Source organism: Trachurus japonicus, chromosome 17 (assembly GCF_045865225.1).
Source record: "Trachurus japonicus isolate A0001 chromosome 17, Traja_1.0".
NCBI classification, from domain to species: domain Eukaryota; kingdom Metazoa; phylum Chordata; class Actinopteri; order Carangiformes; family Carangidae; genus Trachurus; species Trachurus japonicus.
In genome coordinates, this window is record NC_140923.1 from 11260144 (window position 1) to 11286163 (window position 26020).

A 26020-nucleotide genomic window follows, 5' to 3' on the forward strand; every position below is an offset into this window, starting at 1 on the left:
TAGTACATGCAGACCCGGATGGTGAAGCTACATTATGAACGCTGTGACCCTACGAGCAACGGCGTCCGTGTGCCGCCGCGGCGACTGACGATTTTTTGTCGTAAAATTACGTTTCCCAATTACGCGCACATACTTCGTAGTAGCCACTTGAAATTCAAAGGACATGACGTTGGCTCCGCCCTGAACGTTTTGATGTATCGACTTCCTGCCTGGCTCATAGCGCCCCCCGGTGGTAACAGGAAGTACGCAAAAATTCGTTAAAAATCCATACTTCACCCGATCGACTTCATTCCACTTCTAATACATGCAGAACCAGTTGCTGAAGCTACATTATGAACGCTGTGAAGATACGACGAACGGCGTCCGTGTGCCGCCGCGGCGACTGACGATTTTTTATCGTACAATTACGTTTGCCTTTTTCGTGGCTTTAACGAAGTCGTGTCCTCACGAAATTTCATACACAGGTCAAGAATGGCGAGCTCTTTCAGCGGATAGAGTCGTTTCCCATGGGCGTGGCTAAATGCCTCAATAGCGCCCCCTAGAAGTTTTTCCGAATTTCTTCATAGACAAATTTCGCTTACTTTGTCGTACACATACGAAACTCGACACACACGTGTATCATACCCAAACATACCAAAAATTGAATTGGAGCCACGCCCTAAACCCAACAGGAAGTCGGCCATTTTGGTTAGCATTTCTTTGACGCAAAACGAACTCCTCCGAGGGAGTTCGCCCGATTGACTTCAAATTGGGTACAGAACATCTCCAGACTGAGCTGATTACGGCTTGTGCTCCGCAGGTGTGTAGGTCAAAGGGCGTGGCTGCTAGCGCACGGCCAAGTTCCCGAATTCAGCTAAGAAGGTTTAAATGCTATCACGCCCACAGATTTGATCGCAGCGGCTTCAAACTTGGTGCACATGATGACGACGTGACCCTGAACGATCCGACATATTACTTTCCTACGTCACTCATAGCGCCCCCCGGTGGTAAAAGGAAGTGCGCTAAAATTCATTAAAAATACATCGTTGACCCCATCAACTTCATTCCACTTCTAAAACATGCCAAACAAGTTGGTGAAGGTATTTCATGAACGCTATGACGCTACGGCTAATGGCCCCCTTGTGGCGGCGACAGGAATAGCGCTCCATCGTGAACTGCCACCTCCCACGGATTTTGCCCGATTGACTTCATATTCGCTACAGATCATCAGGAGACCAAGCTGGTCAAACACTATTAAAAGCTTTTCTCTACATGAAACGGCGTGGCTGCTAGGGGGCGACAAAGTTGGTCAACTGCTCGTTCAGTCGCCATGCTATTACGTTTGCCTTCCACGCCCACATACTTGGTCGTAGTCACTTCAAAATTTCAGTACATGATCAGAGGCCCGCCCTCTACGCCTCCGTTTCATCGTACGCTAGCTCGCTCAAGACGCCCCCTTGTGGACACAGGAAATGTCGCGTTTTGCATCGACATTGTCCGATCAGCTCGAAACTTCACATGTGTGATGAGGTCACGACCCCGTACGCAACGGCCCACATCCCTTTACCGCCCCCTGGTGGACGAACCGTAAACCTGCCGTAACTCCATCGTACGTTGTCCGTTTTGCTCGAAACGTCACGTGTTCGACGAGGGGACCGCCCTCGACGCGGCCGCCCACATCCGGTTGCGCGCGGGGGTTTTCGAAGAGCGGCCCGGGGGTAGCGGGGACGCCGAGTGGCGTGGAGCGAGGGCCCGTCATAGCCGCTTGCGGCTTTAATTATTATTATTATTCCCGTTCTCCCACTTCGAACGCTATTTCGACCCCTTTCCCAAGCCGAGAAACGGCCGACATTTTAGACGCACGTGGGGCCTGTGGCAACTTAGCGTTCAGTGGTGGTTTCGCATGTGGGCGTGGCCTATTGGCGCCACAGCGCCCCCTAGACCGCGCATAGGGAATGAGGGTCTGCGTCACCGATTTGTCCGAAACTTGGTAAACTTATTCATCAACCCGAGATCTTCAAAAAATTTGCTATACTGACATACCCTAAAACCAACAGGAAGTCGGCCATTTTGCTTCAAAGTTGGTTTACGCGAAACGAACTCCTCCTAGGGGTTACGCCCGATCGGCTCCAAATTGGGTAGACAACATCGTCAGACCTAGCTGAGCTTATCTTGTGCTCCGCAGGTCTGTAGCTCAAAGGGCTTGGCCTCTGGCGTGCCCCGAAGTTTGGCGACTGTTTCGGTGCTCGCCATGTAAATACGAACGGCTCTCATGCCCACATACTTGATCGTAGACGCTTCAAACTTGGTGCAAAAATCTATGGCGAGACCCTGAACGATCCGACATATTATTTGCCGACGTCGCTCATAGCGCCCCCCGGTGGTAACACGAAACGTACAAAAATTCGTTAAAAATACGTAGTTGACCAAATCGACTTCGTTACACTTCTAGTACATGCAGACCCGGATGGTGAAGCTACATCATGAACGCTTTGACCCTACGAGCAACGGCGTCCGTGTGCCGCCGCGGCGAATGTGTATCATCCCAATTTAAATTACGTTTGCCTTTCACGCGCACATACTTCGTCGTAGCCACTTGAAATTCAAAGGACATGACGATGGCTCCTCCCTGAACGTTTTGATGTATCGACTTCCTGCCTGGCTCATAGCGCCCCCCGGTGGTAACAGGAAGTACGCAAAAATTCATAAAAAATCCATACTTCGCCCGATCAACTTCATTCCACTTCTAATACATGCAGAACCAGTTGCTGAAGCTACATTATGAACGCTGTGAAGATACGACGAACGGCGTCCGTGTGCCGCCGCGGCGACTGACGATTTTTTATCGTACAATTACGTTTGCCTTTTTCGTGGCTTTAACGAAGTCGTGTCCTCATGAAATTTCATCCACAGGTCAAGAATGGCGAGCTCTTTCAGCGGATAGAGTCGTTTCCCATGGGCGTGGCTAAATGCCTCAATAGCGCCCCCTTGAAGTTTTTCCGAAATTCTCCATAGACAAATTTCGCTTACTTTGTCGTACACATACGAAACTCGACACACACGTGTATCATACCCAAACATACCAAAAATTGAATTGGAGCCACGCCCTAAACCCAACAGGAAGTCGGCCATTTTGGTTAGCATTTCTTTGACGCAAAACGAACTCCTCCGAGGGAGTTCGCCCGATTGACTTCAAATTGGGCACGGAACATCTCCAGACTGAGCTGATTACGGCTTGTGCTCCGCAGGTGTGTAGGTCAAAGGGCGTGGCTACTAGGGCACGGCCAAGTTCCCGAATTCAGCTAAAAAGGTTTAAATGCTATCACACCCACAGATTTGATCGCAGCGGCTTCAAACTTGGTGCACATGATGAGGGCGTGACCCTGAACGATCCGACATATTATTTTCCTAAGTCACTCATAGCGCCCCCCGGTGGTAACAGGAAGTGCGCTAAAATTCATTAAAAATACATAGTTGCCCCCATCAACTTCATTCCACTTCTAAAACATGCCGAACAAGTTGGTGAAGGTATTTCGTGAACGCTATGACGCTACGGCTAATGGCCCCCTTGTGGCGGCGACAGGAATAGCGCTCCATCGTGAACTGCCACCTCCCACGGCTTTTGCCCGATTGACTTCATATTCGCTACAGATCATCAGGAGACCGAGCTGGTCAAACACTATTAAAAGCTTTTCTCTACGTGAAACGGCGTGGCCGCTAGGGGGCGACAAAGTTGGTCAACTGCTCGTTTAGTCGCCATGCTATTACGTTTGCCTTCCACGCCCACATACTTGGTCGTAGTCACTTCAAAATTTCAGTACATGATCAGGGGCCGGCCCTCTACGCCTCCATTTGATCGTACGCTAGCTCGCTCAATACGCCCCCTTGTGGACACAGGAAATGTCGCGTTTTGCATCGACATTGTCCGATCGGCTCGAAACTTCACATGTGTGATGAGGTCACGACCCCGTACGCAACGGCCCACATCCCGTTACCGCCCCCTGGTGGACGAACCGTAAACCTGCCGTAACTCCATCGTACGTTGTCCGTTTTGCTCGAAACGTCACGTGTTCGATGAGGGGACCGCCCTCGACGCGGCCGCCCACGTCCGGTTGCGCGCGGGGGTTTTCGAAGAGCGGCCCGGGGGCAGCGGGGACGCCGAGTGGCGTGGAGCGAGGGCCCGTCATAGCCGCTTGCGGCTTTAATTATTATTATTATTCTTCCGACATTTCGTGCCTCAATTTCGCCCCTTTCCCAAATGCGAAAATGCGTATACTTTTGCACGGACGTCCGGCCTGATCCGAAATTCGATATTTTTGGGTGGTCGCACATGGTCGACGCGAAATGGCGAAATAGCGCCCCCTACAAACTTTCAAAATCCCCATAGGGAATTTGACTGACTTTGTCCGATGTTGATAAAATTTGGTACACATATGTATTATACCCAGATATGCAAAAAAGCCTCTTGACCTCATGACCTCAACCCAACAGGAAGTCGGCCATTTTGGTGTAGATTTTTCCCGCCTAAAATTAACTCCTCCCAGAGCGTTCGCCCGATCAAGTTCAAATTAGGTATACCACATCTCCAGACCTAGCTGAGCTTTCGTTGTGCTCCGTGAGTCCGTAGGTCAAAGGGCGTGGCTGCCAGCGCTCATCAGACTTTGGCGTTCTCGCCATGTCCATACGTGTGGCTCTCACGCCCACATACTTCATCTAATCAACTTCAAACTTGCTGGACATGACGATGGCTCCGCCCTGAACGTCCCGATATATTAACTTCCCACGTAACTCATAGCGCCCCCCGGTGGTAACAGGAAGTGTACTAAAATTTTGAAAATGTACATACTTTGCCCCATCAACTTCATTCCACTTCTACAACATGCAGAACCAGTTGGTGAAGTTACATTATGAACGCTGTGAAGCTACGTGTAATGGCGTCCCTGTGGGGGCGTGGCTAACATTCCTCGCTATGACAATACGTTTGCCCTTTGGATGGCTTTATTGAACTCGTATCAACATGAAAATTGGTACACAGGTCCAGGGTCACGACCTCAACGTTTCTATGTACTCATAGGCGATCTCACTCATTCGCCCCCTAGTGGAAACAGGAAGTGCCATTTTTTGCATCAACATTGTCCGATTTCCACGAAACTTCACATGTGTGATGAGGGACTGACCCTGAACACACCTACATGCATCCCATTACTGCCCCCTAGTGGACAAACTTTTAACTGCTCATAACTCCCTCATGCTTTGTCCGATTTCCACGAAACTTCACATGTGTGATGAGGGACTGACCCTGAACGCACCTGCACACATCCCATTACTGCCCCCTAGTGGACGAACCTTTAACTGCTCATAACTCCCTCATGCTTTGTCCGATTTCCACGAAACTTCACAGGTGTGATGAGGGGCTGACCCTGAACACACCTGCACGCATCCCATTACTGCCCCCTAGTGGACGAACCTTTAACTGCTCATAACTCCCTCATGCTTTGTCCGATTTCCACGAAACTTCACATGTGTGATGAGGGGCTGACCCTGAACACACCTGCACGCATCCCATTACTGCCCCCTGCTGGATGAAATTCCGCGGTGGCATGGGCGAGCGAGGGCCCGCCATCGCCGCTTGCGGCTTTAATTATTATTATTATTATTATTATATTCTCCCTAAAATCGCATTTTTGGGGGCTTCAACATGCCCCAAAACGCGTAAATTTTGGCATGCACATCAGGACTCGCGAAAAATTTGATATTTTAAAGTCGTTGGGAATGGGCGTGGTCAAATGGCTGAATAGCGCCCCCTAGAAAATTTCAAAACATCAGCCCCTCCTTTGCGTTTCACCTACATGCATGAAATTTGGTGGGCTTATAGAACATGGCAAGACACACAAAAAAGCCTCTTAATGACATGGTGAAATCACAACAGGAAGTCGGCCATTTTGATTTGAATTTTTGACCTGTTTGATCTATCTTCTCCTAGGGATTTTGTCCGATTGACTTCAAATTGGCTGGAGACCACCGAGATGCCACTCTGATCAAAAGTTGTGCTCCGCAGGTCTCTAGGTCAAAGGGCGTGGCTTCTGGGGCCTTGAGGATTTTGGCGACTTTTCGTTTGCTCGCCATTTCACCTTCGAACAGCTCTAACGCCCACATACTTTATCCGATCAACTTCTAACTTGCTGGACATGATGACGGCTCCGCCCTGAACGTCCCGATATATTAATTTCCTACGTCACTCATAGCGCCCCCCGGTGGTAACAGGAAGTGGCCAGGTTTTACCTTAACGTGTACTGATGCCACATAGTTGACCCCATCAACTTCATTCCACTTCTAAAACATGCAGACTAAGGTGGTGAAGCTCCATCATGAACGCTGTGAAGCTACGAGTAATGGCGTCCGTGTGGCGACGCGGCGACCATTCCTCGCCATGAAAATACGTTTGGCTTTATGATGGCTTTATTGAACTCGTATCAACATGAAAATTGGTACACAGGTCCAGGGTCACGACCTCAACGTCTCCATATGCTCATAGGCGATCTCACTCATGTTGCCCCCTAGTGGAAACAGGAAGTGGCATATTTTACATCAACATTGTCCGATTTCCACGAAACTTCACATGTGTGATGAGGGACTGACCCTGAACACACCTGCATGCATCCCATTACTGCCCCCTAGTGGACGAACCTTTAACTGCTCATAACTCCCTCATGCTTTGTCCGATTTACACAAAACTTCACATGTGTGATGAGGGACTGACCCTGAACACACCTGCACGCATCCCATTACTGCCCCCTAGTGGATGAACCATTAACTGCTCATAACTCCCTCATGCTTTGTCCGATTCACTCCAAACTTCACATGTGTGATGAGGGGCTGACCCTGAACACACCTGCACGCATCCCATTACTGCCCCCTAGTGGATGAACCATTAACTGCTCATAACTCCCTCATGCTTTGTCCGATTCACTCCAAACTTCACATGTGTGATGAGGGACTGACCCTGAACACACCTGCACGCATACCATTACTGCCCCCTAGTGGACGAACCATTAACTGCTCATAACTCCCTCATGCTTTGTCCGATTCACTCCAAACTTCACATGTGTGATGAGGGACTGACCCTGAAGACACCTGCACGCATCCCATTACTGCCCCCTAGTGGATGAACGAAATATTACTTTTTTTTTGCCTCCTTCCTGGTTTTTTCTCCCTTTCACCTTCGCGCCACATCCCCGGCGTGCCTCAGGCCCCGCGGTCGCATGGGTGAGCGAGGGCCCGTCATCGCCGCTTGCGGCTTTAATTATTATTATTATTATTTATTATTATTCTTGCCTACTCGAAATCGCATTTTTGGGGACGTTCCCATGCTCCAAAATGCATGTAACTTTGCACACATGTCCAGACGGCCCAAAAATTTCATAATTTGGGGGCGTCGCCCATGGTCGACGCAGAATGGCGGAATAGCGCCCCCTACAAAGTCAAAAATGCCCATAGGGAATTTTGCTATCTAACTTTGTCCTATGCTCACAAAATTTGGTACACATATGTATTATACCCAGATATGCAAAAAAGCCTCTTGACCCCATGACCTCAACCCAACAGGAAGTCGGCCATTTTGGTTTTGATTTTTCCCGCCTAAAATTAACTCCTCCCACAGCGTTCGCCCGATCAAGTTCAAATTAGGTACACAACATCGTCAGACCTAGCTGAGCTTATCTTGTGCGCTGTGAGTCCGTAGGTCAAAGGGCGTGGCTGCCAGCGCTCAATACACTATGGCGTGCTCGCCATGTACATACGAGTGGCTCTCACGCCCACATACTACATCCAATCAACTTCAAACTTGCTGAACATGATGATGGCTCCGCCCTGAACGTCCCGATATATTAACTTCCCACGTAACTCATGTTGCCCCCTAGTGGAAACAGGAAGTGCCATTTTTTGCATCAACATTGTCCGATTTCCACGAAACTTCACATGTGTGATGAGGGACTGACCCTGAACACACCTGCATGCATCCCATTACTGCCCCCTGGTGGACGAACCTTTAACTGCTCATAACTCCCTCATGCTTTGTCCGATTTCCACGACACTTCACATGTGTGATGAGGGACTGACCCTGAACACACCTGCACGCATCCCATTACTGCCCCCTGGTGGACGAACCTTTAACTGCTCATAACTCCCTCATGCTTTGTCCGATTCACTCCAAACTTCACATGAGTGATGAGGGGCGGCCCCTGAACGCACCAGACCACATACGGTGACTGCCCCCTGGTGGATGAACGAAAAATTGCATTTTTGGCCTCCTTCCAGGTTTTTTCTCCATTTCTGCTCCGCGCCACGGCCCCGGCGTGCCTCAGGCCCCGCGGTGGCATGGGCGAGCGAGGGCCCGCCATCGCCGCTTGCGGCTTTAATTTTTATTTATCTTTTTTCATTTGTGAAGATTATGTTGCTGAACTTTTGTTTGTCACCGACCATTGTGATCAAAAAGTCAGTGGAAAAAATCCCATTACCTTTGAATCAAGGTAACTATGGTGATGCTAACATACAGTACATCATCCCTGCAGCACTGGAGCGTCCTCTGCTGACATCACTCTGTAGTGGATCAATATTATAAAAATACTATAAACCATCTTCACCTGCTTTAGAGTCCAAACTGAAAAGTAACAAAACTGAAACAACTTCTCTGCAATTGAGACTCAGTTTTTCTAAAGAAGATACAGTATTCACAATGTTTATGTTCATAAAAATCACACAGTTCAGCCTCAGGTTCTGCAGAAGCCAGCAGTTGATTTTATTCTTGTTCTTTGCTGATAATTGTTGTTCATTGATCCATCATTGTTAGCATCTTGTGTCTTTGCTGCATTCAAAGAATATTTCAGTTGTTTCTCATTATATAAGTTATACATCAAATCATGAGCAGGATTTGGGTTAAAGCTGAGAATCACTGAAGCTTTACAAAAGAGTTTCATGTATTTTAGATTTAACAAGGAAATAAAATCCTGACTAGTTTACATCCAGGTTTCATTTCTTGTTCACATGCATAAAACATGTAACATAAAACGACCAACTAGGACACACTGCAGTGACCTGGGCGGCTTGGAGGCTCAGAAAGTAGAGGGTGTCGTTCACTAACTCGAAGGTCGAAAAACAAAATGCAAAACAAAATATGAGAGAGAGAGAGAGAGAGAGAGAGAGAGAGAGAGAGAGAGAAATATTTTGTTGTAATTATTTGTGTGTCTTTGCAAACAAGACAAGCATAAACCTCTGTGTCTCTTAACAAGAACTTGGACACTTTTTAAAAGTTTTTCTTGGGCATACTAATTGGATAACAATGATACATACAGTAAACAATTAGATATAAATATAAGTTATGAGTTAAGTTACATAAAATAATTTTCCTATATAGTAGTAATGACTAATGTTTCACAACTGCTGCTCTCTACACCTTTGTCATCAATGATCAGTATTTACAGATATTCTTTCAAACTTTTGAAGGTTCATCTACTGAACTGTACAGACTCTCTGGAGGCTTCCCTCTGGTCTCAGGTGGTGGACTGGGTCCAGTGTGAGGTCTGACCAAGGGGTTGATGGATGGTGAAGGTTCATTGGTTGGACTCAGCTCCAGACTCTGGGCTGTTTCAGCCTGGGAGATGAATCACAGAAAACATTTTTTGATAAAGTTTGTTAAATTTGGTTTGTTGTCTAAAATGCATTAAATGACTACAGAGCAAATTTGTGCCTGCTATGACAACAGGTAATAATGTCCTTATTTGTCAACTTTGTGATTTAAAGAATGAGAACCTCCTCTGTTGTTTAGGTTGGAGAACATGTTGAAGTTAGGACATCTGATGTGTCACTAAGCCTAGAGAACATCACACATGATGGTCCCTCCTTTTTGCACATCTTGGGTCCAATAGCACATGTTTCTTCTGTGTGGCTGAAATGGTCGTGTATCTGCCCACACAATTTGTGCAAAATGTCTATACAGTGCAGGAAGTGGACTACAATTCCTGGCTCATGTACCTCAATGCACAGGCTTTTTTGTCCTGCTTCTGGTCTCTGTGGATCTTGTGGGTCCAGTGTGAGGTTCTACCAAGGAACCTGAGGCATCATTGGTTGGACTCTGATCCTCTGGTTGGTCTGGTTCAGTCTGGAGGATAAACCACATAAATAATAAATAATATAAACCACATAAAGTATTTTTAAGGTGCCTTTATTCTTCCCAATCAGGTCAGCCAGACCCACACCATAACAAGACGCAAATGATCCATGGGGTTGTGCGGAGAGGTTGGAAAGCACTCTAGATTTTAAGGGTTGTAATAATTTAAATGTATTGAATGTAGATGACTCGACTAGACAAGATAGGATTGATAAGAAAAGACATTTTTCTTGATCCCACGTATGGGAAATGACCTGTCACAGTAGCAACAGTATCAAAAGCGAAAACATTTCTATTTCTCTATGGCCAAAAATGGTGATCTAAAAACCTAATTGGTGCAAAATGAACATGCAGTGCTGTGAATGGGGTACAGTTCCTGGCTGATGTACCTGTGGGCTTTCTGGTAAAGAGTTTCCTCTGGTCACAGTGGATTTTGGAGGTCCAGTGTGAGGTCCTACCAAATCGTAGATGGGGTTTGTAGAAGAATCTGAAGCATCATTGTCTGGACTCTGATCTACTGGTGCAATCTGGAAGATGAATCACATCAGTGTTGTAAAGGTGCCTTTATTCTCTGTAAATATGAGGTAATCTCATCATCAGAAAATCACACGCAGAACATGATTTATACAAATATTCAACACAATAGATAGCCTAGAAATCTAGCTGCACCCTAGCAGCAGCAAATCTATTTGCTCCGTAGGTGGGTCTAGAAATGAGCCATAGGAACTTTTTGAGTCTCGAACACCGTTCGTGTTCACCAATCACAGCGCTCTATCTGTTTAGAGAGTTGTTGGGCGGGCTTAACGTGATGACGACATACATTTTAATTGGCTTGTCAGGCTAACGTCATCCTGCTCTTTGCTCTGATTGGTCGAAGTGCTACCCTATTGGTGCAGAGGCAGTTTGAAAGACAGCCTTCATCCCGCCCCCTGGATTGAGCCGAGGTCTACCGCTCGTTGCCAGACTAGACATGTTAATGATATAGTCTGGCTTGTCAGGCTACTGTGCAGATTTTCTCTCCGTGGAATTTCATTCTCTGTGCAGAGGAAACACTGTTTGGCTCGAAACGTCCATTTTGACATCTATGTTGAGACATCCAGCGTGTTTGTGTTAAGATGACAGGAAATAACGTCTTTTAACATCAAGAGTTATGTGTCAAGGAGAACTTCCTGGTTAATTAAAAAAATATCTTTTTCTTATATAAAAGAGCACAGCAAACTTAAACAACTTTAGAAAAAGACTTGATTTCTTTTCTAGTCATTTAGTCTTTCCTTTTTGCAGATATCAGGTAGCACATGTTTTTTTTTCTTTCTCTATGGCTAATGTCATGTATCTGCACAGATAACTGGTGCAAAGTGAACAGTGCAGTAAGTGGGGCACAGTTCCTGACTAATGTACCTCAGCATACAGGTTTTCTGGTGGAGAGTTTCCTCTGGTCTCAGTGGATCTTGTGGGTCCAGTGTGAGGATCGGTGGAGCCTGGAGAAGGACCTGAATTAATGGACACAAAGAGGACATCAACTCTGACTTTGAATTGTTTTGCTACAATTCAGTTAACAGAGTAATTTAAATGACACAATTGTCAGTAATACAAAACCCACATGTACCAACAAAGCTGCACAGAAGTTTGTCACAATTTTTTGGACATTATTAGGATTTCGAGATTTTACAAAACACACTCTAACTCACCTTTTCCGTTATAAACAACAGCTGCAATAATTAATGCAACAACAACCATGCTAAAACACAAACCAACAGTCTGATGGTTACGAAGTGTTTCAGCACCTGTAATAAAAGAAAAGAGCCTGATTAGAAATTTGCATCTGTTCTTAACGTGTCCTACGCATCTTTTGGCAGATTACACAAATTTCTTGGTGAAAAGATCTAATCAATAAAAAATGATAATAAAGTAATAATATATTACTTAAAGAAAAAAACAAATAAACGGCAACTAACAGTGTTCCAAAATGAGTTGGTTTAAATACAGTCTGCCATGTAATTTAACAAGAGGACTTAAACGTGATCAGGCTGTGCATTGTTTTGCTCTTCTTATTAACATGTTGGTAATAAACATCTAATATCAGTATTTAAATTACATTAAGCAGCATTGACTTTTACAGATTGTCCACATTGCACTGAAACAGTACGATGACAGATTATTTACATCTGTTGTTTATGTTGTTTAACAGCAACATGAAACACAAGGTGGTTATAAATAATATTGACTAATTAATTCATTATTATGAATTAATGTCTCATTAAATAAAACTGAGCTTGTATTTCTATCTGTCTATGGTGGATCATATTTTCATTTGTTCTAAATGTAATGTGTAATATTATCAACAGGATGTTTTCTCTGTCAGACTTACCAGTGTATCGGGGACAAAACTGATCAATCATGATACTCTCATTGGTCCTGCTGACCTGGTTGCTATGGTTACAGATGATTGTGTCATTCAGCAGGTAAACATGGAGAGTAGCACCAGAGGTTGTGACCTTTGACCTCTCTCCTCCCTCCTGACTGCAGGTGGTGGTGTTACAGGTAACAGTGGTGCTGATGCTGATCTGATGTGAGTCCAGTGATCTGCAGGTCACAGTGAGGTCACAGGAGTCTGAGCTGTTTGTCACAGAGTCGACTGTCAGCTTCACTGGAGACACTGGATCTGAGGGGAGAGTTTACAGGAAGAGTTTTAGAAACAGCAGCAGATTCTCTCTGGCAGCGTCTGAAGAGTTAACAAACCCACCTTCAACTGTGACGAGGTATTCAGCCAGTTTGGGGTTTTTACCAGTCGATATCACATGTGCAGTATAAACTCCACTGTCTGACTTTTGTAGATTCTTCAGTTTCACAGAGAAAATTTCCACAGACACCTCGACCCTTCCAGTGTAATTAGTAGAGACTTTTGGTTCTTTATCAGGGAAAAATATTACTAAACTGTCACTTCCATTGAATCTCCATTGAAGAACAATAAAATCCTGGGGTACATCAGCCTCCTTGACCTCCAGATGTAAATCCTCTCCTGTCTTCACAAACACAGGAGTCTGAGCTCTGGACCCTGTGAAAACAAAACACACACGCACTGAGTCTCTCAGCGCCACGTGCTGGCGGACAGAGGAGTGGACCATGTCAAACTGAACACGACACTCAAGCTCTTTACTTTTCTTTGTAATATCCTCAACACTGCGGATCCATTGAGTCATTGCTCAACTTCACTGTTCCCTGGAAATAACTAATGATATTTACTTCTTTTTTTGGTTTTTCTTTTTCTTAGGACTCATGTTGATGAGTCAAACCTCATTGAACCATTTGGACTTATAGTTATTAAATTCGTGTGACTGTGTCATATAACCATCCAGTGTCTACAAACACTTATTTAAGGGTTTACTAGAAACAGACAAACCTCGGAAGATGGATTTAATGTCAGGACCATGAACCAATCAGATGTGTCTGATTATAGTTCATATAAACAATGGGACAAGCCTTTAAGGTTCTTTTAAAGCAGAAGTGAGCGATCCGGTCGTTTTCGCTAATGCTGCGTTCCAGGCAGGTTTTTGAAATCGTAAATTACAGCTTCAAGTCACGACTTACGACTTTGTAGCGTTCCAGGCAACCCACTCGTGTTTTTCCGACCTGTTTTACCGGTGAAAGTCACTATAACGGCCACTCGTAACTTCTGACCTGTGAACTCGTACCAGATCGAACTGGTACGACTTCACAGGTCAGAAAAACAGGAGTTACGAGTTTCCTTGAACGCACCATAACAGTCCTCGTCCCTACGTCACCACATTCACGGCGTCCCTTGGCTGCACACACAGCCCTGCATGCCGTTCTCTCTCCTCATTGGATAAAAACTGTAGGATACGAGAAAAGTTTTCTCCTGGGCTCAGAGCAGAGCAGAGTGACTGACAGACCCGTGTTTCAGACCAAACACTCTATGTAAGTGATTGCTGTCGGAAGATAGAACTATTTAAGACTTGTATTAACAGAAATATATCACTTACTTCTGCTTTAACTATTACCATTAAATTACAACTTTGCTACTATAACTACAACTTAACGTTGCAACATTTAGCGCAACAAAAACCAGTGTTCAGTGAAGCAAATCATTCAAAATCACCATAGAGCAACACTGTCTGATACAATCAGTGAGATCAGAGAAAAACAATCCAAAGATTAGACGTTGATCAAACAAAGAAGGTTAGTTTGTGCAGAGTGCGAATTATACAATGACAATTGGGGGGGTCAACATTTTACACAGCGCGCAGTACAGCGCAGACGCGTGCTTGAGTTAACAGAAGTCTTACAGTATCTTGCTTGTTCAATGAAATGTCTACAGTCTGTAGATGATGATAAACCAAATTTTACACAATTTTACAGTTCATGCGGCACATAATGTACCACACAAACAATTTTTGTAGTCACCAACAAAATATTCTAGATCTAAACTGCCGAAATTCAGACCCATGCACACACACCCTAGCAAAGACAATGAAATGGTTTAGTCCACTAGGGGTGTCTGAAATTTTACTACAAGCATCTTCCTGGCATGACTATGGAAATACTGTATATTGTAGTATTTATGATTACTAATAAGAAAGATACATGTTTCAACCACCCCTATCTGTTATTTGTACCTCTTTTAGGGGGGTTGAAGTCGTAATTAGGGGGGTCAAACCCCCCCAAACCCCCCTGTAATTCGCACTATGAGTTTGTGGTTGTTAAAGTTCCTGTTGACAAGTTTCAGTATGTTAGAAATATAAATGTTCTCTTCTCACCCTGAACCCGACAAACCACCAACACGTGGTCACCTCTTCCTCTGCATTTCTACGAATTCATTTAACAGCGTTAATTCATCTAACAGTATAAATTCATTTTAATTAAATTTTAATCTGTCTGACTTACAACCAATTCCTTTTTTATTAAAAATTGACATGAGGATGGTTGGGGCATCATTTGGCACATGGGTAGAGCATGGACCCCTCATGCAGGAGCTAGTCCTCGCTGCAGTCCCCGGTTGGATTCCTCTGGAGGCCCTTTGCTGCATGTCACTCCCTCTCGCTGTCTCTCTACAGCTGGCGTTAGGGGTCCAAAATAATAATTGAATGAAAAAAAAAGACAGTGTTCATGTCTTACCTGCAGCCTCTGTCCAGACCAGCAGTCCCAGTGCCACAAAGACAGACTTCATGTTCTCTGACTTTTCTCAGACCAAACTAAGTCTGAGTCAGTGTGAGATGGTGGGGTCTTAATTGAACAGACTTAACAAAAAATGGAGGCTTATCAACCACCGTTAGATTCACTATGTGTCTGTGACAAACTTCCTTCCCCTCCTTCCCTAAAAACTGTTCTACTTATTGATCCGTGTCCGTGATCGTCTAAAGCTAAAGACTCACAGCAGTGCAACATTTTTTCTACAGGAAGCATGACATATCACTTGTTATTTCCTGTGAATTTATATTTAAAGTTGTGTTGCTGAACTTTTGTTTGTCATCAACATTATTTTCTAGAATGATCGATTAAATGGTGGAAAATCCCATTAATTTCAACAGTTTTTCTGCAACTGACCAATGTTAATTCAAATTCAACATGAGCAGGATTTGGGTTAAAGCTGAGATTCACTGAAGCTTTACAAAAGAGTTTCATGTATTTTAGAAGCTGATTTAACAAGGAAATAAAATCCTGACTTGTTTACATCCAGGTTTAATTTCTTGTTCACATGCATCAAACTAGAGAAAGGTTCACACATGACAATAAAAATAAAAAATCCAAACGTGTCCACAGTGCTCCCAGTGGTCAGAGACAACACAGAGGCTCCTTTAACTTGACATTTCAGTTTTTCTTCTTGAGTCTCTCCATGACATGGACACTGATGACAGCAGCCACCATGACGACCAGACCCACAGAGAAGACGACTGTCTTCACCAGGCAGAGAGAGACACCAGCAGAGAGACTCTCTGAACCTGCAACACAACAACCACCTTCATCAGACTGACACTGGTCAACAGGAAGTCATCAACCTCTTATTATTATTTTGAATTGTGTGATATTATCAACAGGATGTTTTCTCTGTCAGACTTACCAGAGGGTGGGGGACAAAGGCTCGGATCAATCATCACACTGTCATTGGTCCTGCTGACCTGGTTGCTATGGTTACAGATGATTTGGTCATTCAGCAGATAAACATGGAGAGTAGCACCAGAGGTTGTGACCTTTGACCTCTGACTGCAGGTGGTGGTGTTACAGGTAACAGTGGTGCTGATGCTGATCTGATGTGAGTCCAGTGATCTGCAGGTCACAGTGAGGTCACAGGAGTCTGAGCTGTTTGTCACAGAGTCGACTGTCAGCTTCACTGGAGACACTGGATCTGAGGGGAGAGTTTACAGGAAGAGTTTTAGAAACAGCAGCAGATTCTCTCTGGCAGCGTCTGAAGAGTTAACAAACCCACCTACAACTGTGACAGGATGCAGGTAGTTGTTGGTTTTTAACAGTTCCTGTCACTCGTGCAGCATAACCTCCACTGCCTGACTTTTGCAGATTCTTCAGTTTCACTGAGAACGTTTCCACAGACACCTCGACCCTCCTCTGTAAGTAATGATTAATAACTTAATGACATCACCCACTTTGTTTTATTCTGATGTGACATCACCAAGTTTGACAGATGTTGTGGATGTTGTTACTGAGTGTAAAACACACAGGTGCTGAGCAAACAGAGGAAGAATAATAAGAGGTTGATGACTTCCTGTTGACCAGTGTCAGTCTGATGAACTGTTCGCTGGTGGTGGTCACAGAGACCTGGCTACATGCAGGTATCCCAGACGAGGCCATTACTCTGGCAGGACGCACAGCGCACCGGGCTGACAGGAACCGTAACTCCGGTAAAAGCAGAGGCGAAGGAGTCTGCATCTACTCTAACAACAGATGGTGCACAAACGCCACAGTGACTGAAAGACACTGCTCACCGGCTGGAGTTTGTTACCCTGACATGCCGACCATTTTACCTGCCACGAGAGTTTACTGTTGTTTTTCTCTTGGCAGTCTATATTCCACCAAGCACAAATGCCAACGCATTCTGCTAAAAACTATTGGAGATCTTCAGTCTGCACACCCGGATGGGATTTTTATTGTGGCAGGGGACTTTAACCATGTAAACATGTGGCCCATCCTCCCCAATTTCTATCAGCACGTTACATGTCCAACTAGGGAGGGCAAAACACTGGACCATGTGTACAGCAATGTTAAAGGGGCATATAAAGTATCTGCCCTGCCCCACCTCGGCCAGTCTGACCACCTCTCTCTCCTGCTTACCCCGGCTTACAGACCTGTCATCAAAACATCTGTGCCTACAGTGAGAACCATACATTTCTGGCCTACTGATTCCATCCTACAACTGCAGGACTGCTTTGAGCTCACTGACTGGTCACTGTTCTCACAGCAGGACCTTGAAGGCTACACATCCACTGTACTGCATTACATATCATTCTGTATTGATAATGTTACTGTTGAGAAGCACACCAGGCATTATCAAAACAACAAAGTGTGGATGAACAGAGATGTCAAGCTGCTGCTGAGGGAGCGAGATACTGCCTTCCGCTCTGGCAACAGGGAGCTACAGTATACAATGTTGCCAGATCCAACTTAAAGAAGGGAATTAAAGAGGCAAAAGCAGCATACAGGAGGAAGATTGAGGGACACTTCAACGAGGGGGACCCCCGGCGTGTCTGGCAGGGCATCCAACAAATAACAAACTACAGGGGAACCAGGGATCATGACATCAGCACCAGCAGCAACCAGGCTGAGGAGCTCAACCGCTACTTCACACATTATGAGGTGAGCAGGAATGAGACTGACCCCACACCACCCCCACCCACAAACACCCCGACACTCTCTGTCAGCACAGAGGGATTCCAGGGAGAGTACTGAGAGACTGCGCTAACCAGCTGGCAGACGCTCTTACCCCCATCTTTAACCTCTCCCTCTCCACCTGCACTGTCCCAAAATGCCTGAAATCTGCCACCATAGTCCCGGTCCCCAAGAAAACAGCTTAAATGAGTATAGACCTGTGGTGCTCACTTCCACTGTGATGAAGTGTTTTGAAAGACTGTTATTAAAAAACATCAAGCCTATCTCCCCCCCAGCCTTGACCAGCACCAGTTTGCATACAGGGCTAACAGATCCACCGCAGATGCCATCAACACAGCCCTACAGAGACGACATCCATAAACTCATCACCTGGCGCTCCACCAACAACCTGGCCCTCAACTCCTCCAAAACCAAGGAAATGCTGATTGACTTCCGCAGGAAAAGAACAGACCCTGCCCCTGTCCACATCAGAGGAGATGTAGTGGAGAGGGTCAGTGACTTTAAGTTCCTCGGCACACACATTTCCTGTAACCTCACCTGGTCCACCAACACCACCGGCCTGGTGAAGAAAGGTCGACAGCGCCTGTACTTTGTAAGAGCAATGAGGAAAGCCAATCTGCCCCAGAAACTGCTCCTGTCATTTTACACCTGTGCCATACAAAGCATCATTACATACAACATCATAGTGTGGTACAACAGTTGCACTGCAGCTGACAGAAAAGCTCTGGGGCCTCATTTATCAAAGAGCGTGTAAAAGTCCTCTTAAATTTTCAGTACGACGGAAAGGCAAAATGTGCGTACGACCAAAAAATATACACTCTTTTCAGATCTATCAAACTCCGCGTACACACGGCTGCACGGTATTTCCCTTGATAGATCACACCGGACCTGAGAAAAGCGTGGATGAGAACACGCCTCATACCCAGCCCCCTAAACAGCCCCACGCAACCATATGTGGTCAATGCAAATCAGTTACGTGCATATTAAGTAGCCATGTGCACTCTGGAAACGTGTGGAATGACGTCAGTGGAAGACGGTGAAGACAACAGACGGACGGAGAGCGGAGAAAGAAGCGGAATTTCTCTGAAAGCGAGATACACGGTAACACGGCAATATCAGTCAGAAACATCATCTGGCATTGAAAGGCTACAATAAAAACAAAAAACTCCCAAATCTAAATGAAACAGAACAGAAAGAAGAAGAATCATATTTATTCTGCCCCTTATTTTAGATTATGTCATAATAATTTAAAGCAGGGTTTCCACTGCCAGTCAGTACTACTTTGCACCCCTTTCCACTAACCCCCAACTTCCGTTCACTGGAAGATTTGATTTTCATTTGTGCATAGCTATATATTAAGAAAAAACAAAAAAAAAAAACATTGAAGTCCACCAGTCTGTGACTTTTACTAAAATGATGTTGGGCAGCTAGCACCCATTTTTGTTAAATACAATAAATATTATTCACACAAAAAATATCGATCATGTTTTCTCATTTGCTTTGATTTGCTCCGACATTATTGGGCTTGCTGCTTGCTTGTGTGTGTCCAGTCTGGCTACGTAACACACGCACGTCGCAGAAATTATTTTCCAGACTGGACAGACTGGTTGTGGAAGAGTTGTAGCCTACATGCAGGGGAAAAATATCAATATGATATCAAAAGAAAACGAAATTCGTTTTATAAAGCCAGTATTTAGGAGCAAACTAGTGTAAATGCACAGGGGAAAAATCAGAGTCGCTGTGCTTTTCATGTAAAGTGCCGACGTCAACACGTGTGCGGTGGTGGTGGTGGTGGTGGTGGTGGTGGTGGTGAGGGGGGGTGGGGGGGGGGGTCATCATCACCACCACTTGCTACTTCAGTGTCCGCGCTCCTCTCTCCCTCTCATACTGCAGTTCTCTGACTCTGCAGCGGCGTCGCCAATTCCTCTTGTTCTTCAAAAAGCGTGTAAATGCCGGTACGCCATGGTCGGACTGGTCGTAAATTTTTGCTCTTACTCCCGACAAGTTTTGGTTTGATAGATCCCAAATTAGGCGGAGAAAAGTGCGTACGCACAAAATGGGGGAAAGAGCGTGTAAAAAAGCGTGTATCCACAATGATAAATGAGGCCCCTGGACAGAGTCAGGAAGTCAGCCCAGAAAATTACACACACACACAACTGCCGTCACTCCCCGACATACTACAGTATACCACACCAGATGCCAACAACGAGCACAGAACATAATCCAGGACAGTTTCCACCCAGGCCACTCCCTGTTCTCACTGCTGCCCTCCGGGAGGCGCTATAGGTCAACACGGTCCCACACCTCCAGACTGACAATGACAGCTGGATCAATGAACCACAATTATCAGCAAAGAACAAGAATAAAATCAACTGCTGGCGTCTGCAGAACCTGAGGCTGAACTGTGTGATATTTATGCACTTATACATTATGAATATCTCTGAATTTGGTTTTTACATCTTTGATTTTGATCTTTGATCTTTGGTTTTTTACATCAACAAGTTTTGTGTTTCTGTGTCATATGTCTTTGTGCATGTGCTGTATCAGTTGCTCTGCTTGTAACCTTTACAATTTTTAATTATTTGCTGAAAAATTCAATCAAATATGATTGTGATATATTATCCTCAGGTCACTCCAGTATTTCCCACAACATTAATAAAATATCAAAGTGGGTTAGCCTATAGCTTTAATGTTGCATGTACAAGTTTGCTATACTTATTTTTCTTTATTACTTATTATACTTATTTTTCTTTATCTTTTGATTATTGTTTTGTCATGTTAAGAAGAGTAGGAAGTCTGTTGAGCCACAGAAAAGACGATGATGACTTCCTCAAGATCACTGTGTGACATGTGTCATCAGGTGTTGGAAGGTGTCAAAATGGGACGTATTTCATTTCTATTTGCTGTTTTCCTGGTGTCTTCATGTCAAATACAAGGTAAATCTCTTTTAACTAATGCTACATGGGTTCTTCTTCTTCTTCTTCTTCTTCTTCTTCTTCTTCTTCTTCTTCTTCTTCTTCCATTCTGTTTGTTGTATCTTAGCAGTGAAACATTGTGTAAAGTCAGGAACTGAAAGTAAGTGAGCAAAAAGAGAAAGAAAGCAGAACTTCAAGTTCAAAAACAAAATAAAATAACCAAAATTTTAAGTTAAAAAATAAAGGATTGTGTGTAAATCAGTCAGATATTGAATTAGAAATGAATTTGCGCTGTAAATGTACAGGAAGAGGTGTGGACACATGTTTGTGGTTAGTCTGGTTTAGAGTGAGAAGAGAAACATTTACATTGTATACAGAAGCACTAGTCAGAAGGAACCTGAACAACTACAAGCTTAGCTTGTGTGTTTTGTTTTCACAGGGTCCAGAGCTCAGACTCCTGTGTTTGTGAAGACAGGAGAGGATTTACATCTGGAGGTCAAGAAGGCTGATGTACCTGAGGGATTTGTTCTTCAATGGAGATTCAATGGAAGTGTCAATGTAGTAACATTTTTACCTGCTGGGGGACCAACAGTCCACACTGATCTTTACAGAGGAAGGGTCGAGGTGTCTATGGGAAATTCCTCTGTGAAACTGAAGAATCTACAAAAGTCAGACAGTGGATTTTATACTGCACGAGTGATATCAACTATTAAAAACCAACAACTATCTCGATACAACGTCACAGTTGAAGGTGGGTTTGTTAACTCTTCAGACGCTGCCAGAGAGAATCTGCTGCTGTTTCTAAAACTCTTCCTGTAAACTCTCCCCTCAGATCCAGTGTCTCCAGTGAAGCTGACAGTCGACTCTGTGACAAACAGCTCAGACTCCTGTGACCTCACTGTGACCTGCAGATCACTGGACTCACATCAGATCAGCATCAGCACCACTGTTACCTGTGACAACACCACCTGCAGTCAGGAGGGAGGAGAGAGGTCAAAGGTCACAACCTCTGGAGCTACTCTCCATGTTTACCTGCTGAATGACACAATCATCTGTAACCATAGCAACCAGGTCAGCAGGACCAATAACAGTATGATGATTGATCAGTTTTGTCCCCGACACACTGGTAAGTCTGACAGAGAAAACATCCTGTTGATAATATTACACAGTAGAATAAATTTGAATTTATTTTCTAAATACTAAAAAGTAAAACCAAACTTCTTTCAAAGAGACAGTAAATGATGATAATGATTAATAACTTAATGACATCACCCACTTTGTTTTATTCTGATGTGACGTCACCAAGTTTGACAGATGTTGTGGATGTTGTTACTGAGTGTAAAACACACAGGTGCTGAGCAAACAGAGGAAGAATAATAAGAGGTTGATGACTTCCTGTTGACCAGTGTCAGTCTGATGAAGGTGGTTGTTGTGTTGCAGGTTCAGAGAGTCTCTCTGCTGGTGTCTCTCTCTGCCTGGTGAAGACAGTCGTCTTCTCTGTGGGTCTGGTCGTCATGGTGGCTGCTGTCATCAGTGTCCATGTCATGGAGAGACTCCAGAAGAAAAACTGAAATGTCAAGTTAAAGGAGCCTCTGTGTTGTCTCTGACCACTGGGACCACCGTCACCAACCTGCCAGAGACTATACGCTGAGGTTAGCAAAGGTCGAAAGTTCAAGACCAAACCCCCCAGAACCAACACAGAGAGCCGAGTTACACTGATACGAGATAATTACAGGACTGCAGTGCTGGACAATTGCATTGTATTTAGAAACAGATCATGCCGTCTGTGAAACTGCATAATTATTCCCCTTAGGGTTCAGTAAACACAGTGATGTATATACTATGTGTGAATAAACAATATAATCATATAACCGATAAGTCGACTGTCAGTTTCACTGGAGACACTGGATCTGAGGGGAGAGTTTACAGGAAAATTCAGGTGAATTCATGCAAAACCGCTGATGTGCGTTCCCGTCGGGAGCAATTTTTCAACAAGCAGTTTCTACATTTGCTCCAAAAACAACTCAGTCTCATAATGTTCTGTTATTATCTCATAGCGTGGTGAATGTGCAGGTCACAACTTGTCCACCAGAGCGTTTTAGAGTTGTTGGATTGTGTATTTGATGAGTTTGATGAGGGAAACCAAGAAATCCCATCAGCTTCCGTAGCGTAGCTCTAAGCAGCTCACAGCTCTACTCCGCCTTTCTAAAAATAGCTTGCACCGACAATTAAAGGTAACAAACCTACTGCTATGACTATAGGGATTATATTTGCCAAAAATTTGCCAAAATGTTGAACTACTCCCAAGGAGTAGATGGACTCTGCTAGCGCTCCTTCTTATCTTAGCCGAACCCTTTTTAGGAGCCTTCTTAGCTCCTTAAGAACGATTGAATCTGGGTAAGGCGGCCATTGTTTGTATGTAATCACCAGTTATCTGCACTTATGCAGTATAACTCCACAGTCTGACATTTGTAGATTCTTCAATTTCACGGACACCCTTGGATCATAATGAGTTGAAATGTGAATAATGTGTCTCTATCATTGAACTTCCACACTAAAGGCTGATCCATCCAAAACACACGGATCAGATCAGCCTAATCCAACTCCAGAAGTAAATCGTCCCCCCTCAACACAGTCACATGAGTCAAACCTCTGGACCCTGTGAAAACAACACAGCATAATGCAGTCTTAATGATCATTAAAGTTGATTATAAACAGTATATAGTCCATGAAAGAGGAGCCACTGGTTTGAACCTCATGTTGTCAACATTCATTCCAATTTGTATTGTTATTCGACAGAGACAAATCATTTTAGATGATCTCATCACAGATATTTGTCTCTGAAAGTCACAATTTATCAGAAGTGTTGTTGGTGACAATAGACTTCATGTTCTCTGGCCTCTCTCAGACCAAACTGAACCAGTGGGAGGTGGTGGGTTCTGCACAAATGCAAACTTCCTGTCAAAACCAGATGTAGATTCACAATGTTCCCACGGCAAAGTAAACCCCTCTACTCAAACTTTCCCTTTCAGTTCTGTTGTATTGATCTTCATCAGTGTCAGTAGGTGCGTTTCCATCAGCTGTTTAGATGCATCGAGATGTATCGCATTGGAAAATGATGATGGAAACGCCGTGATTCGAATTAAAATCCCCTGATTCGCACAAACTGAAATACGCTCGCTATGGCCGGGTTTTGGTTGATGATTCGAATTAAAGCAGATAACAGCGGCACGGCCGTTTCGGCTAATGCTGCGTTCAAGGCAGGCTTTTGAAACCGTAAGTTACAGCTTCAAGTCACAACTACGACTTGGTAGCGTTCCAGGTAACCCGTAGCTCGTGTTTTTACCGTCCTGTTGTCTGTGAAAGTTCCCTATAACGGCCACTCGTTACTTCCGACCCGTGAACTCGTACCAGATCGAACTGGTATGACTTCACAGGAAGGAAAAACACAAAGTACGAGTTTCCGTGAACGCACCATGAGTTAGCAGCCCCCGCCCTTGTCAGGCATCAATTGGTCCTCGTGCTACGTCACCACATTCACGCGCATCCCTTGGCTGCACACACAGCCCTTCATGCCGTTCTCTCCCCTCATTGGATAACACTTGTATCCCACAAGGAAAATTTTCTCCTCGGGTTACAGCAGAGCAGAGTGACGGAGAGACTCGTGTTTAGGCTGAAATACTTGGGGGGGGGGGGGGCGGTGCAAAGTCCGTAGATGGAAACACACACGATTCGAATTTCTTTTAATGCGCATTTCCCAGTAATTCGAATCACTTTGGATGGAAACATGGCTAGTGATCTAGTGATCGTCTGTGCAGTGCAACACATGAAAACACAGCCCAGGTTAGGAGCTCTGTCTTCATGCATCACATATACCGACCACTTCTTTCTACATGTGACAACAACGAAACACATGTTTCACATGAGGAGAGAGGTCAAAGGTCACAACCTCTGGTGCTACTCTCCATGTTTACCTGCTAAATGACACAATCATCTGTGACCATAGCAACCAGGTCAGCAGGACCAATGACAGTATGATGATTGATCCCTTTTGTCCCTGACGCACTGGTACGTTGTTGAAAACTTAACTCAACTTTTATGTTTGAGCAGCTGTTACAGGAAGAGTTTTAGAAACAGCAGCAGATTCTCTCTGTCAGCGTCTGAAGTCAGTGAGATAATGGCCATTAAAGGGACATTGTGTAGCTTCTCTATTCACGAAAATTGATTATTTTGTACAAAAGTATGTTTCATTTATCATTTATTACCCCTATAAACCAACTGAAGGGTTCTGGTAAGCTTTGAATTTGACATTCATATTCATTCATACACAGAGCGATCAATTTTTTTTCTAACCTGAGCTGTGTTTTCATGTTTCTTGTTGAATTAAAGATGTTAAAAACTTCTGTGAGCCCTAAACCACAGACAATCACTGACACTAATGAAGATCAACACAACAAAACTTAAAGAAGAAGTTTGAATAGAGGAGTTTACTTGCCGATGGAACATTGTGAATCTACATGTGGTTTTGACAGGAAGTTTGTGTTTCAGTCTGTTTGAGCAGAACCCATGCACCCCCTCACACTGGTTCAGTTTGGTCTGAGAGAAGCCAGAGAACATGAAGTCTGTGTTTGTGATACTGGGACTGCTGGTCTGCATAAAGGCTGCAGGTAAGACAAAAAAAGCTCTGAAAACTCAAAAATTCCAGGTAAGTGGCTGTGATAAGTTTTTGATATTTGGAGTCTGAACTAAAATTCTTATGTTTTGATAAGGTAAGATAAGATAAGATGAGATAAGATTACACTTTATTATCAGATCACTCTGAAATTTGTCTTGCGTCCCATGACATCCAAAATAAAATATACAATATGAATAAAACAACATAATATTAGGCCAACAAATTATCTTTTGTTGAGATAACTTATTAAGTAGATCAAATAACTTTAATTTTTGAGTTTAAAACACTTAAAATTCTAAACAATAGGGGCGGTGTTTAGCTCAGTCTGTAGAGAACCCGCCTCATGTGTTGTGTCTCTGCCTCCCATTTCCTGTCTCTCCCAACTATCCTGTCAATTAAAGGTGAAAAAGCCCCAAAAAATATATACTG

The 26020-nt window shown here is 44.3% G+C and overlaps 2 protein-coding genes across 2 annotated transcripts in view; one reads left to right on the plus strand and one right to left on the minus strand.

Moving 5' to 3' along the window:
- LOC146970168 (uncharacterized) overlaps positions 1 to 22507 on the plus strand; it is a 78835-nt gene extending 56328 nt beyond the window's left edge. Inside the window, exons 2-4 of the mRNA XM_085804214.1 lie at positions 21356 to 21667; positions 21749 to 22042; positions 22357 to 22507. Of these exons, the coding sequence (XP_085660340.1) occupies positions 21356 to 21667; positions 21749 to 22042; positions 22357 to 22487 (737 nt within the window). The 3' untranslated portion in view covers positions 22488 to 22507. The remainder of the gene's footprint in view (positions 1 to 21355; positions 21668 to 21748; positions 22043 to 22356) is intronic.
- On the minus strand, positions 12199 to 13344 carry LOC146970169 (uncharacterized). The gene is made up of 2 exons (XM_085804416.1): positions 12888 to 13344; positions 12199 to 12806 (listed from the first exon to the last, which is right to left on the minus strand). Exons 1-2 carry the CDS (start codon positions 13342 to 13344, stop codon positions 12391 to 12393), a joined length of 873 nt encoding a protein of 290 aa, XP_085660542.1. The 3' UTR covers positions 12199 to 12390.
- Positions 22508 to 26020: the final 3513 nt, after the last annotated feature.

Coding starts and splice junctions, on each gene's coding strand:
- LOC146970169 (XM_085804416.1), bottom strand. CDS start 13,344: ATGACTCAATGGATCCGCAGTGTTGAGGATATTACAAAGAAAAGTAAA. Junction 12,807..12,887: donor ATACCTCGTCACAGTTGAAG/GTGGGTTTGTTA, acceptor CTCTCCCCTCAG/ATCCAGTGTCTCCAGTGAAG.